Source organism: Cynocephalus volans, chromosome 14 (assembly GCF_027409185.1).
Source record: "Cynocephalus volans isolate mCynVol1 chromosome 14, mCynVol1.pri, whole genome shotgun sequence".
Taxonomy (NCBI): domain Eukaryota; kingdom Metazoa; phylum Chordata; class Mammalia; order Dermoptera; family Cynocephalidae; genus Cynocephalus; species Cynocephalus volans.
The window spans coordinates 96,620,270-96,634,545 of NC_084473.1; the positions used below are offsets into that span (position 1 = coordinate 96,620,270).

Consider the following 14,276-nt stretch of genomic DNA (forward strand, 5'->3'; position numbering starts at 1 on the left):
TTTTCTTCCTTTTACAGACTGAAACAACACTGGGACTCAGTTCATATCAACAGAAAAGGTAAGGCTTATATGTTTAGTAAGATGCTAACATACTTTTCGTTCCTTCTGAGGGATTTCTGCAGTTCTTCTCTTTCCCTCTACTTTTTCTGATGAAGAGGGAATAGCAAATTATAAATCCCATTGTATCGTGTATTTGTAAATATTATGTATGGAAAACCAGGTTTAAATCTGAATTTGCATGTGATGCAGTTGTGTGGCATGCCTTTCCCTGTCATGTATGAAGGGCTTGTATTCAGAACCAACACTCCTCTTGCTTCGTAAGAGGATCAACTTTGTAACTCCTTATTGACTTCTGCTTTGGCTATCCCTGCCTTTTACGGACTGACCATTGCTGCTCTCTGTCACCAGGGTTTTGCCTGCAGGTCCCTGGAGGAGGAACTCAGAGCTGTGAAACCCAGTCCTGTGACTGAAAAGAGACCCTTTTTAAACCTTGCTTCCCTGTGATAACAGGGGCATTGTTTTACATTCATGTGAACTTGAAGACACCTTCCCTGTCTCCTCACCCCCAAAGTCTTTGGTCTCTTAGAGAGACAGTATAAATGGAAGGTATTGGCCTGATTCCCTTTCCATATCCAGTAACTTTCTGCTCCTAACACCTAAAGGGAAGTGAGGGCTTTCTTTGAGTTAGATAACCAGTCCCTCCATCAGCTGTTTCATGTTTACCCCCTGTCTTTACTGATTGTTCCACTAAGGAACCGTAGATTCAAAGGAGTTAAGCTTAGAAGGTTCCACATAATGGTATAGTTGCAGTGTCTGTTCCACATGAACAGCTGGTCAAGCCCCCAGTACCTGTTCTAGTGAGTGTTCTGTATTACCAATCGGAATGCTGGCAGTGGTATCGATGGAGTTCTCAGATGAGTCCATTTCACAGATTTAAGAACCTCGTTATTTTGTAGTGTGTGTTGTTAGGAGTACATTTTATTCTGTTAGTGTATTTTGAAATGAGAGCAAAGCAAATTTATCTTCAAAAATTATCAATAAATAAATTATATAATGAAATTGGACACTTAATTACCAGAGTGACTGTAGCAACAAAAGATACCCTGTCCTTGCTGTTTTAACTGCAGTTCCCATTTGGATTTAGCAGGAGCGGGAAGCGTTTCCTCTTACAGACCTTGATGCTTAAAGTCCATCATTGAATGACCTCAGGCTAGCAAAATGCAGACTGCATCAACAAAGAATTTTGTCTTGAGAGAAAAGTGTCAAGTATTCAAATTAAGAGTAGGACAATTAAAACTTCTTACTTCGTAAATATGAGTCTGCACTAGTCCATTTCTGTTTCTTATTACAGAATACCTGAAACTGGGTAATTTATAAAGAACAGAGGTTTATTTGGTTCATGATTCTGGGACAGCTGTATCTGGCGTGGCTGCTTGTACTCAGCGGGGAAGACGGCAGCCAGCGGGTGCAAGATCACATGGCAAAAGGAAACAAGAGGGGGGAGGCAGTGCCAGACTCCTTTTAACAACCAGCTCTCATGGGAACTAAAAGAGCAAGAATTTACTCACATACTCCCGTTCCCCACGAGGATGGCATTAATCTGTTCATGAGAGATCCACCCCCCTATGACCTAAACAGTTCCCAATACTGACACATTGGGGATTAGATTTTGACATGAGATTTAGGGGGTACAGCATATCCAAATTCTATCAGAGTATAATGAAAATCTTTCAACATTCACTATTTTTGCTCTTTTCACTCTTTCATATCTGCAGTAACATGGCCCTTCTTCTTATTGCTCTGTCTGTCCCTTCTCCCTACTGTTATATACTCCAAATATTTTTGCACTGGGTGGGTTTTCTCCAGACCACTGCTAGTCTAGCCTGATGCCTCCTTGGCTGGACCATCTAAGAACTCTAGAACTCTCTGGCACATCTAGAGCCAAAATAGTGGAGAGGAAAGCACAACTGTTACCTTGTGCTTCTTCCTTCGTCCTTTATTCCAGCAGTTAGGAAATTAGCCATGGAATTATGCTGGTCTCCATTTATGAAGATGTTGTTATTCATCCATGATCAAAATCTGGGCTTTCAGTATTTTTATATTATTATGAAGTATTTATATCAATACATAATTATATTCTCATCTGGTGTACCACTTATCTATTATCTGTCTGACAAACTACCCCAAAACTTAGTGGTATAAAACAATCATTTTATTATGCTCTCAAATGCTGTATGTCAGGAATTCACGCTGGACACAGCAAAGACAGTTTCTCTCTGCTCCATGATGATCTGGGGCCTCAGCTGGAGAGACTCGAGAGGTGGACTGACTTGATGGCTGGGAGCTGGAGGCATGTTTACTCACTCACATGTTGATGCTAGCTTGTTAGCTGGGACCTCAGCTGGGCTGTCACCAGAATGCCTGTATGCCACTCCATGTGATTTTTTTCACATGGACTAGTTTGGGCTTTCTCAGAGCATGATGGCTGGATTCCAGGAGTGAATATCCCAAAGAGAACCAGTGGAAGCTGTGTCACCTTTTATGACCTACTCTTGGCAGTCATCTAATGTTACTTCTGTCGTATGGTGGTAGTCAACTAGTCACTGAGGTTGGCCAGATTCAAGGCAGGGGTGGATATAGAGGGGAGGAGCTCTACCTATTGATGGCAGAAGTGTCAAAGGATTTGCAGACATACTTAAAACCATCACATTTCACTTTTTTTTTTTTTTAAATAACCAAGACCGTGAATTGGATAAACATTTGCTTTAAATTGGCATGCAGTGTGCTATGGGTATTGGACTGGATTAGGCACTAAAACATATGTCTTAGCTTGCGCTGCTGTAACGAAATATCATAGACTGGGTGGCTTAAACAACAGATATTTATTTCTCACAGTTTTGGAGGCTGGGAAGTCCAAGGTCATGGTTCTGGCTGACTTGATTCGTGATGAGGGCTCTCTCTCCAGCTAACAGATGGTTACCCTCCTCACAGCAAGAAGGAGGGGAAGCTCTCTGTGTCTCTTCTTATAAGTGCACTAACCCCATCATGAGGTCCCACCCTCATGACCTCATCTAAACCTAATTATCTCCCAAAGGCCCCACCTCCAAATACCATCACATTGCGGGTTAGGTCTTCAACATATGAATTTTGAGAGGATACATAGTAACAGACAAATCCAAATTTAGATTTTGAGCCTCATATCAACCAACTAAAAATTAAACTAAAGAGCTGTATTTATGGATTACTCTTAATAAGTCATTTAAAAAAGCTATGACATGGAAAAGCAAATACAGTGTTAATACTTACCTGTAATGTGATAATCAGAATGCTGGAATTTTGTGGCTTAGTGCTGCACAATCAGACACTGCCACAGCTCTCATTTAAATAATAATAACCTGGGCTGGCCCTGTGGCTCACTCGGGAGAGTGCGGTGCTGGTAGCGCGGAGGCCGCGGGTTCGGATCCTATATAGGGATGGCCGGTGCGCTCACTGGCTGAGCGTGGTGCAGATCACACCATGCTGAGGGTTGCGATCTCCTTACCAGTCAAAAAATAAAATAAAATAAAATAATAATAATAATAACCTTAATGAAAATGCATATATAAAATAGAATGTGAAATGAAAATATAAAATGAAATATGTCTAGTTGTATAACAACAGAAATTATAATCTTTTTTTCCAGTTCAAAAATAAACCTTTCTGTGTAAGTATCAGAGTTTGAGTTTGGGTTTGAACATTTGACTAAGACGAAGGCCATAATATAATCAGAAATGATTCTCTAATTATAAGAGATCCTAATAGATCATCCTGAAGAGCCAAGATATAAAGAGACATATACAGAAGCCAAGGCCCTGAGAAGCAGCAGATGTGCCCAAGGTTGGATGGCAAAGTTTCAGTTAGGATTCATGATCTTCTGAGTGCCAGCCCGGTGTTGCGTTCTCTTTGTTCTCATATGAAATATGGAATCTTTCAGTATTCACTACATTTTCTCTTTTAGCCAATATTCCTGAAAGAAGAATATAGAGAGTTAGTAGGAATTAGAGGGGAAAGGCTGTGAAAGTGATCTGAAGAATCTAGTTGAGGTGTGTGGAAGGACAGTTGTGACATTTGGTAGGGAAGAATGTTGGAGAGAGGTCTGCACAGTCTCCTTTCAGTTCCTTAAAGTATCTGCTCTGTACTGGGGTTATAGGTACTCTCTCACTCTTCATGGCTCCTGCAGGAGAGGGAAGATACCAATTCTGACGAAGTCATAAAGCATATGTATTGATGAAGTGACAAAATGCAGTCCGCTTTGTAAAAGAAAGCAGCACATTTGAAGAGGATATTATAATCAGATGCTGTAAGCCTCAGTCGTAGAGGGCCAAGGTACCTAAGGCACATGTGTGTGCTCCACGGGGTGTCTCACTCTTTTATTATCAAAACAGTCCGCAAGTCACAGCCGAGATGAAAGTTGGCTTCTGACTCCAGAACTTGGTCTCTTCACCTTTAGACTAAGTGCTTCTACCAGTCTTTCCTTTGGGGCACCTCCAGTGTCCACTGAGCACTGGATATTGCCAAAATGGATGCTTTTTGTCTTTTGACCTTCTATAGTTATTTCTGCATTGATCTCTGACTTTCTTGTATTCCCTGACTGTACACTGTGCGTGCTGTCATCTGGCTTTTCTAGCAAGCCAGTAAATGCAGCCACATCCTATCTCATATTGCCTATATATGAGCTCCAAGTCAAAACTCTCATTCCAGAAGTGAAACTTAACCTGCCCAGGAAAATTTATGTCATGAAAAGCTTGGTTAACTAAATGATTCTCTAGATAGTGGATGATTGGATGGTAGGGATGATAGCTTCAGGCTACCATTCGATTCTCCACCCCTACCCCACTTTGTCCTCTGCTTCAGTTTGGGAGCAGGCTTGGCTCCAAGAGCTTATAGGACATTTCTGCAAAGGAAAGAGCTGCTACTTTCACAAACCCAGGATTGTGGGGGGTAAAAACTGTAAAAAGTATAATTTTGTAGGATACCCTTTTTTTTGTTGTTTTTTTATTGAATCGTAATTGATTATACATACTTTTGGGATTCAATGTTGACATATGTTGATCAAATCAATATTACTAGTATGTATATTGTTACAAATTGTACTTATTCTTTATGCCCCTTGTCCAGTCTCTCCCTATCCCCCTCTCCCTCCTCCTTCCCACCACTGATAACCCTAGATTTCTTCTCTCCCTCTGGAAGAGTAATGTTTACTCTGTTGATTTGTTACCTAGATGATCTGTCCAATGCTGAGACTTGTCAGGGCCCCAATATTATCATAGAGCAGCTGCTTCTGTCACCCTGGAATGGGCTTTTTGTACAGAGACATCCTCTTCTTTTCTTTAGTCTCTTTTGGTGACTTTCCTTGTGTCAATGCACTTCAGTGGCTGGTGGACTATCTGCGTGGTGGTGGTGACGTCTAGCCACTTTCACAGTAGCCATGGTTACTGTGGTGGCTGTGGTGTGCCACACACATGGATGTGATGCTTTTGGCATGCTCCTTGGTGCTGGCGGTGTGCCTTGTTGTGGGTGGGGAGACCCAGTCCCCAGTTTGGTGCCCCAGACCCCTGGGAGGGCCCCCAAGGTGCTGGTTGTGGGGGGGTTCCGGTCCCCGGATCCATGCCCTGGGCCCCTGGGTAGTGCCTTGAGGCACTTCAGTGTGCCTGTTGTGGGTGGGGGTTCTGGTCCCTGGCTTCATGCCCCAGGCAGGGCCCTGAGGCACTGGCAGTATGCCTGGGTGTGGGCAGGAGGGTACAGTCCCTGGCTTCATGCCCTGACTCCCCAGGTGGGGACCACAGGCACTGGCAGTGTCTGTGGTTGTGGGCTGGGGCCCAGTGTCTGGCTCCATACCCTGGGCCCCCTGGGTGGGCCCCAAGACACTGGCAGTGTGCCTGGATGTGGGAGTGGGGTCTGGTCCCCAGCTTCAAGCCTCAGGTCCCCTGGCGGCTCCAAAGCTCTGGTGGTGTGCCTGGGCTGGAACTAATTTGTTGTCCTTTGCTTACTTCTAAAACAGGGGAACTTCCTGTGGGAACCAGTACTTGAGTGGTGTGGTTGAGCTAAATTGCTGCTTTGCTGCTGTTTCCCTAGGAAAGGCTTTTTGTGCAGCTCAGGGTTTAATGGTTGACCTTATAGGTACTTCCAGCTCTCCAGAGACCTGGTGCACCTGAGTTGTGTAGAAACTCTGACCTGGGCCTGAGATTGTTCATCACACTGCAGCCCATGCAATTCTGCATTCCTGACCAGTCTCCTCTGAGTGGTCCTGTGCTGATTGTGGGGCTGATCGGCTGTCCTTGCTGTGTCCCAGTGTTCTCCCGGTGAGCCCATCTCCCCCACCGCCCCTGCTCCAAACACTTCCCATGGGATGGGCTGTGCGCTGGTCCCTTGCAATGACTCACTAGCCTCTGAACAGCTTCCTTTTTTCAGCTGTTCTGGCTCCTCACTCCTGTGTGGGTCCACAGGAACCCTATTAGTTGTCTTGCTATCCTGAGGGCGACGAAGGCCCTCTTCTCCCCTGCTGCCTCCAAGCAACTCCATCTGAAGAGCACAGACTCGGTTTCTGCGGCCTCCTGCTCCATGCGCTCAGCAGCTCCAGCATTAAAGTGGCCACAGCCCAAAATACTCTGAGCAGTTTTTTCTTTCTCTCATTGTGGTTTCTCCCACTTTCATGAACTCTGTAGGTCTCTTTTCCTCTTCCCCTGAGCTCCAGCGGCCCCAGCGTGGCTGTTGTTATATTTTTATAGTTGTAAATTGGTTGATTTGTGGGAGAGAGTGATGCTGGGGACCACCTATTCCGCCATCTTAACCAGAACTCCAGTGGTTCTCTCTTGATACAACTTCTCTCTCCTGCTCCCTTTATGTACTCCCATTATGACAAAACACCTGTAAAGACTTGAATATCTCACTGTTTCCAATTTCCCTCCTATTTTCTGTTGAACTCACTTCAATTAGGCTTTTGCCCCAACCACTTACCAAAACTGTTCTTGTCAAAAGTAACCAATGAGGGCTGAGCCTGTGGCGCACTTGGGAGAGTGCGGTGCTGGGAGCACAGCAACGCTCCCGCCGCGGGTTCGGATCCTATATGGGAATGGCCGGTGCACTCACTGGCTGAGTACCGGTCACGAAAAAGACAAAAAAAAAAAAAAAGTAACCAATGAGTTCCACATTGTTGAGTCCAATGGTCCATTCTCAGTTCTATTCTGACTTCACCTATCTGCAACACTTTACACATTCGATCATTCCTTCTTCCTGAAAACACTCTCTTCAATTGGCTTTGTTTGGACTTCCTCCTACTTCAGTGGCTGCTACCTCTTGGACTCCATCACTGATTCTTTCTTTTCCACCAGAACCCCATTCTTGGTCTTCTCTTCTCTCAGATACCCGTTTTTGTACTTCTCTCCTGTTTTCTGGCTCACCCTTTCAATTTTTGTTTTAATGCAGTTAATGAAAATACTTTAAAAGGTGCTATCTCTGTGGTATAATGGTGGAGGCTGTGCATATAGTAATCCATCTGTATTTGAGTTGAACACCAAAATATTACAATGGGTACCAATAATGATTTAATATTTTGTGACATGAGACCACCATTTATGGATGTCTTCTAGGGTTATGGAACCTTGTGGTGGGAGATTAGGAATCAAGGCTACACAGCCGGTAAAATCTCTGTTTACCGGCTGTGTAGCCTTGAGAAAAAGGCCCTGAGCATGATTTTTACTAACTGCTCTGAGAATAAGTTTTATTTGCAAGCTGGGGAAGATATTTCTCTGCCTGATATATCATATATGATATAAAGTTATATATATTATATAAGGTTGTTTTGAGGATCAATTGAGAAAACTCATTCAGATAGCAATAGTTTGCAAACTTTAAAATGTTATGTGAATATACGTTGTAGGTGTTTGCTAATTTGTTCATTTAATCATTCAACAAATATTTACTGGAATCCTTATAGACCACAGACATTTTTCCAACTATTGGTCATTCAGTGATTGTATTTGTTATCAATTGCTGTGTAACAAATTCCCCAGAAGCCTAGCAGCTTAAAGCAGTGAACGTTAATTATCTCTGTTTCTGTGAGTGAGGAATTTAGGGGTGCCTTGGCTAAGTGATTATGGTTCAGGTCTCTCATGAGGTTGCAGTCAAGATATCATCCAAAACTGCAGTCATCTGAAAGCCTGTGCCTGGAAGATTCTCTTCTGAGGTGGCTCACTCACATGACCATTGGCAAAAGGCCTCAGTTCCTGGCTGGCTGTCAGCAGGAGGCCTTAGTTCTTTGCCAGGTGGGACTCTCAATAGAGCTGCTTGAGCGTTTCATCACAGCAGCTGGTGGCCCCCAGAGCAGGTGATCTAAGAGGAAGAATAAGGAGAAAGCCAGAAAACCTTTTGCAGTTGAGTCCTGGAAGTCATACACCATCACTTCCACTATATTCTATTCATAAGAAGTCAGTCATACCCAAAGAGAGGGGAATTAAGCTTCATCTCTTGAACAGAGGTGTGTGAGAGAATATGTGGACATATTTTAAAACTAACACAGTGCTAGGTGGGCAAGATAGACAAAACTCCTGCCATGGTGGAACATGTGTCGTAATGGGGCAAGTGGACAATAAAGCCACCAAGTAAATAAACAAAATATCATCTAGAGAGAAATCTGGGATAGAGAGGGGGCTCCATTGTTTCTTTAGATTGGATGTAGGGAAGGCCTCTTCAAGATGTTATTTAAACTTAGCATGTGAAAGCCTTAGGAACAGCTAATCCAAAGGTCTTATGTTAGGAGCAATGTTATTATAAGTGCTGGAAATATTAGTGTATTTGGCCCGTAATCTGCTAAAGGAAAATATCTCCAAGAAACTTACAGGTAAGGATATACATGTGTATCTGTGTGTGTGTGTTCGTGTACTCCGTAACTGCAAGAAGAACCAGGGTCTTCTAATATTTGTTTCCTAGTACAGGTTGAGTATCCCTTATACACAATGCTTGGGACCAGAAGTGTTTCTGATTTCAGATATTTTAGGATTTTGGAATATTTGCAGAATTCATACTGATTGAGCATCCCTAATCCAAAAATCTGAAATCTGAAATGCTTCACTGTCCAAAACTTTCTGAACACCAGCATAATGCTCAAAGGGAATGCTCTATTGAGCATTTCAGACTTTGGATTTTCAGACTAGAGATGCACAACATGTATCTGTTTCTCTTATAAGCTGGGAAATAAGCCAAAAATCCAATTATCTACAATATGTGTACAGATTTCTCAATCCTGGAATACGGATGAATTAGTTTTAGAATTGTTGATCCATACCACCATGAAAAACAGACCTACTAATTAGAGTACAGTGTTCATGTAGAGTTCATTTTTTTCTTTATTGTCTGTTGTCAAATTTACATAGTTTATGACATTCCTCACCTTTCTCTCCATTCTTACTCCACTTCCTACCCCTATCTTTATTGTGGTTATGTGGAAAAATGCCAATTACAATAGCATCAAACAAAAATTACATACTTTGGGACAAATTTAACAAAAAAATTTTGAACCCTTTACACTGAAAACTATAATATATTACTTAGAGTAATTAAAGAAATCCTAGATATATTGAGACAATATTCTATGTTCATAGATTGGGAAATTAAGATGTTAATTCTCCCCAGATGGATTTTAGATGAAGCATAATTTCAATTAAAATCCGAACAGATAATTTTGTAGAAATTGACAAGCTAATTTTCAAATTTATATGGAAATGTTAACCACCTAGAATAGTTCAAACAAGTTTTGAGAAGAAGAACCAGACTGGAGAACTTAAGCTACCTGTTTTGAAAACCTAGTTTAAAACTTTTTGACCAAATGTGCCAAGGTAGTTCAATGATACAAGGATAGTCTTTTCCACAGATGGTGCTAGGCCTACTGGCGATATACACAGAAACAAAAAATGAACTTTAACCCTTAACTCATACCATACACCAAAACTAACTTAAAATGGACAATAAATGGGCCTATATGTAAAAGTTAAAGGTGTAAAACTTTTTGAATAAAATAGAAATGTTTTGGCAAATATATTTTCAACCTGGGCAAACTTTTCTTAAGATACCCAAAACTCCATCAAAATTAAAAACTTCTGTTCTTCAAAAGACATCATTAATAATAGGAAAAGGCAAGCTAGGGACAGGGAGAAAATATTTGCAGTATATATATATATATATATATATATATATATATATCTGACAGAGGATGTGTATCTAGAATATACAAAGAACTCTTACAACTCAATAAGACAAACATCCGAGTTAAAAAACTAAACATTTGCAAAAGAAGATATCTAATTGAACAGTAAGTAAATGAAAAGATGTTCAACAGTATTAGCCATTAGGGAAATATAAATTAAAACTAAAATGTGTTCATAGGAGAATATATATATTATGTAGAAGAAGTCATTCATTTCTCTTTAGTCACTGTTTATTTAGCTATGTCTTTAATAAAGATCATATTTGGAACCATTTTAAACTACTTTGAAAGTTTTACTTGTTAGGTACTTGACCCCGCCCACCCCCATTTGTGGTTGTAATGTTTGTGTATCAAGATGCAAAATAATGGTTCCCATATGTGAAAGTGTACTTAAAAATGCAGGTTCCTGGGCCGAACCCGTGGCTCACTCGGGAGAGTGTGGTGCTGGGAGTGCCGCGGCCGCAGGTTTGGATCCTGTATAGGGATGGCCGGTGCACTCACTGGCTGAGCGTGGTGTGGGTGACAACAAGCCAAGGGTTACGATCCCCTTACCGGACACACACACACACACACACACACACACACACAATGCAGGTTCCTGGGCTCCATACTGGATGTACGGAGTCAGATTCTGGAAGTGGAACCTGTAATCTGCATATCCACAAGCATTTTAGGTGTTATGATACAGGTAGACCACAAACCGTTCTTTAAGAAACACTGGCCCAAAGAGTACCTTTTGTTTAGAGAAGTAGTTGACCCTAGGAAAATATTTTAAATTTCCTAGCTTAAACAAACTCCCAGAGCCCCAAAATTTGGGAGTTGCCTGCTTAACTTTGATGTGACAGTTCACTAAACAGTATAGACTATTTCCCACAAGATAAATTGTATCTCGCCAGTTCCCTAGCTTGAAGTAAAAAAATAGTCTTTATTCATCTCCTTATTCCCAAATAAATATTTAATATTTCAGTGAAAATTTATTTTTTTAAAAAACTGTATTGAGATTTCAGAGCAAATACAATCACTGCAGAAAGCACAAAATCATGCATTATACAATTATGTCTTAGATTCCATTGCTTTGAAATTGGCAAAGGGTACCATTTTTCACATTGCTTTTTCCCCAGTTCATTTTTCAACATTACATATTTGCAAACATTTGCTTTCTGTTAATAAATCACTAAACAGTGTTATGTTCTTTCTGAATAAACATGATAGCAACCATTTTAATTAGCTGTGGATATATGATAGCTACATTACTGCATTTTTGGTTTTGTTAAAACAAGCTTATACCTCTGTCAATTTGTACCCACTCAAATATTAAACTGTTCCTTAGATATAGAACTGCTGTTGTTTGAAAATATGCATTTATTTATGAGGGAATCATCTTTTATATATTGTTTCCTCTATCTCATATTCTATGAATGTTCTGTAAATATCACAGTAACACTTTCTGGGCACCAATTCTGTGGAGCATTTTATAGGAGGTCTTAGCCGGTACAAAGCATAAAAAAGAAAAACAAGATCTGAGGATTTGAAAGGAAGAAATAGAATTGTTGTTAGTTGCAGATGATTTGTCACAGTGATCATCCAAAACGGTACTCATTTTGGCAGCACATATGGTGACAGTAGAAAATCTGAAGAGAATCCAAACAAATTATTATAATTAAACTCAACAAGGTGAGACTGAATATAAGATGAGTACATGAAAATCAGTAACTTTTTTTATATAAGTAATAGCCATGTGTATTCAGCTACCTACTTGACATCTCATCTAGATATCTCAGATTTAAATGTCTAAAACGACACTCTTGAACATCTTCCCATCTATCCCTCCCCAGTTCCAACCCATGTATCCAGTCAAAATCTTAAAATAAGTCATCCTTGATTCCTCTCTTTTTTATCTCATAGTCCAAAATCAGTTCATCAACATACCCTGATTTCTCTAGCTTCCAGATATATTTAGAAAACAGCCACTTCTCACCACCCCCTCTTGCAGCCTTCCTAGACCACAGCCACCCTCACCTCTTGCCTGGACCACTACAGAACTCCCCTGCTTCCACTCTTGGGCTCCCCCAATCTGTTGTTCACACTGTAGCCAGAATTAACCTTTTCAAATATGTCAGATCATGTTACTTCCTTGCTCAAAACACTGTAGCATCCTTTTGTCCACACTCCTATAAGAAGATCTGGCCCTTGTACCTCTGAACTCAGCTCCTACCTCCTACCCCTCTTTCCCTGCAATCTGGTTACTTCAACCTCCTTGTTCCCCAACTTGCCAAGTACATTTCTACTTTCTTCCCCCTGGATCTCCATCATTCAGGGCTGGGCTCCAATATCCTTTCTCAGAAAGGCTTTCTCTTTTCTAACTACAGCCTCCACTGTGTTTGATTTGTCTTTATATCAGACTGTATCACTTTTGTATACTATACTTTCATCTCCCCCACTGGGATGTTAGTGCCATGAGAGCAGGCATTTGGCTTTATTTCCCACTGTAGTCCCAGCCACTAAACAGTACCTGGCACATAGTACACATTCAGTACATTAGTGTTGAATCAATGGGCTGTGCACTTTTTTGCCCTGCCTGACCACTAAAGGCATTTTCAATTGCAACTTGCAGAATAGACTCTCAGTTCTGTAAGAGAAAAAAACTGTATTTTAATCTCCTTTGTAGCTCTAGCATCTAACATAGTCCATGTTTACATTTATATGATTTAATGATTCCACAATTATGCATTATACTTTATTTTTCCTTGATTTGATTAAGACTGTATGTAAGTTTGTGTTTGAGACTATTAAAACTGATGAGCTGAATGGTATCTCTTGTTTTAAAGGAGCCACAGAGTGTCATTGTTTTATCATGTCTAAGAAGGGCAGAAAACAAGAGGGAATAGATTCTATCCCTCTTAGTACATGTGGCAGCTGTGTTGCAAGGAAGTGTGCCCCTCCTTATCCCAATGTCTTTAGTTTTGTGCTTTAGTAAAGTCAAATCTTACAGTTGGGTTTTTTTCTTTTTTTTTCTTTTTTTTCTTTTTTGTGTTTGTCTTCTTTTCTGTTCAACATTGTGTAGAGAGATCATCAAGCAGCACAGAGGAACACTGTAAGTTGGTAGAGCTAAAAACATGTTTGTTTGGACTTCATTACTGTCAGCTCAATTATCCCACTACTCAGATGATTTAATTTTCATACAATTGAATTAAAACCAAAATTTCTACATATCGTGCTTGTACTTGTCTGTTTCTAATCTATTTCCTATACCTCCTGAATGGAATTACTATATCATTGGAAGCTTGTGTTCTTGTGCATTGTGGTGGTGATGGAAATAAAGTAGTCTCACAGTATGGGTTTTGCTCTAACATAATTTCTTAAAATTAAAAAAAAATATCAGAATCTCCTATTTTGAAACTTTAGGGGCTGACTGAATTTCTGACTTATTCAGTATATAAACAGATAACTTTAGGTATGTAAAATCACCACCACCACCACCACCACAACCACCCCACTGAAGGTCATTTATATTTTCCACCAGTGTTAGGTCATAATGATGTCTGAGGTTTGCTATTCAGAAAGATGTTTTATTGAGAAGTTCTAGTATCAAGTGGGGTAGTTAGAAATTATGCTCAAATAATTAGGCCAAGGCATCATAAATAAGTGTGTTCCAAACTCCTAGATTAAATAGGTGTTTCAGTTTGTGGAAATTCCTATCCCCACATTCATTTTTCTTTTTTTTTCCATTTGTTGACATATTGTTTATTTCTTTGGGTGTTTGATCTCATGCTGGCCCATTTTAGCAGTGAATTGAAAACAAAGGATTTTGGACATTTTCTTTTTTTTAAAAAAATTTTTTATTTTATTAATTTTTTTTTTACATTCTGTGATGTTGTGGAGCAGTTGGGACAGGGGGGGAGAGGGGAAAAAGGAAGGAAATGTGATGGAAGAAGGAGAAGAGGTGGGATTGAGGCCTGTGGCACCCCCTCATTCCCACAGGGGAGACCAGTGGGGCTTCCAGTTGTGGCTTGGTCATTGTCAGGCTGGGTGCAGA

The 14,276-nt window shown here is 40.6% G+C and overlaps 1 protein-coding gene across 2 annotated transcripts in view; it reads left to right on the forward strand.

Moving 5' to 3' along the window:
- TMEM131 (transmembrane protein 131) overlaps positions 1-14,276 on the forward strand; it is a 211,733-nt gene that overhangs the window by 77,640 nt on the left and 119,817 nt on the right. For both annotated transcript variants that reach the window (XM_063077862.1, XM_063077861.1), the window contains exon 3: positions 18-58. In XM_063077862.1, coding sequence (XP_062933932.1) covers positions 18-58 — 41 coding nt within the window. The remainder of the gene's footprint in view (positions 1-17; positions 59-14,276) is intronic.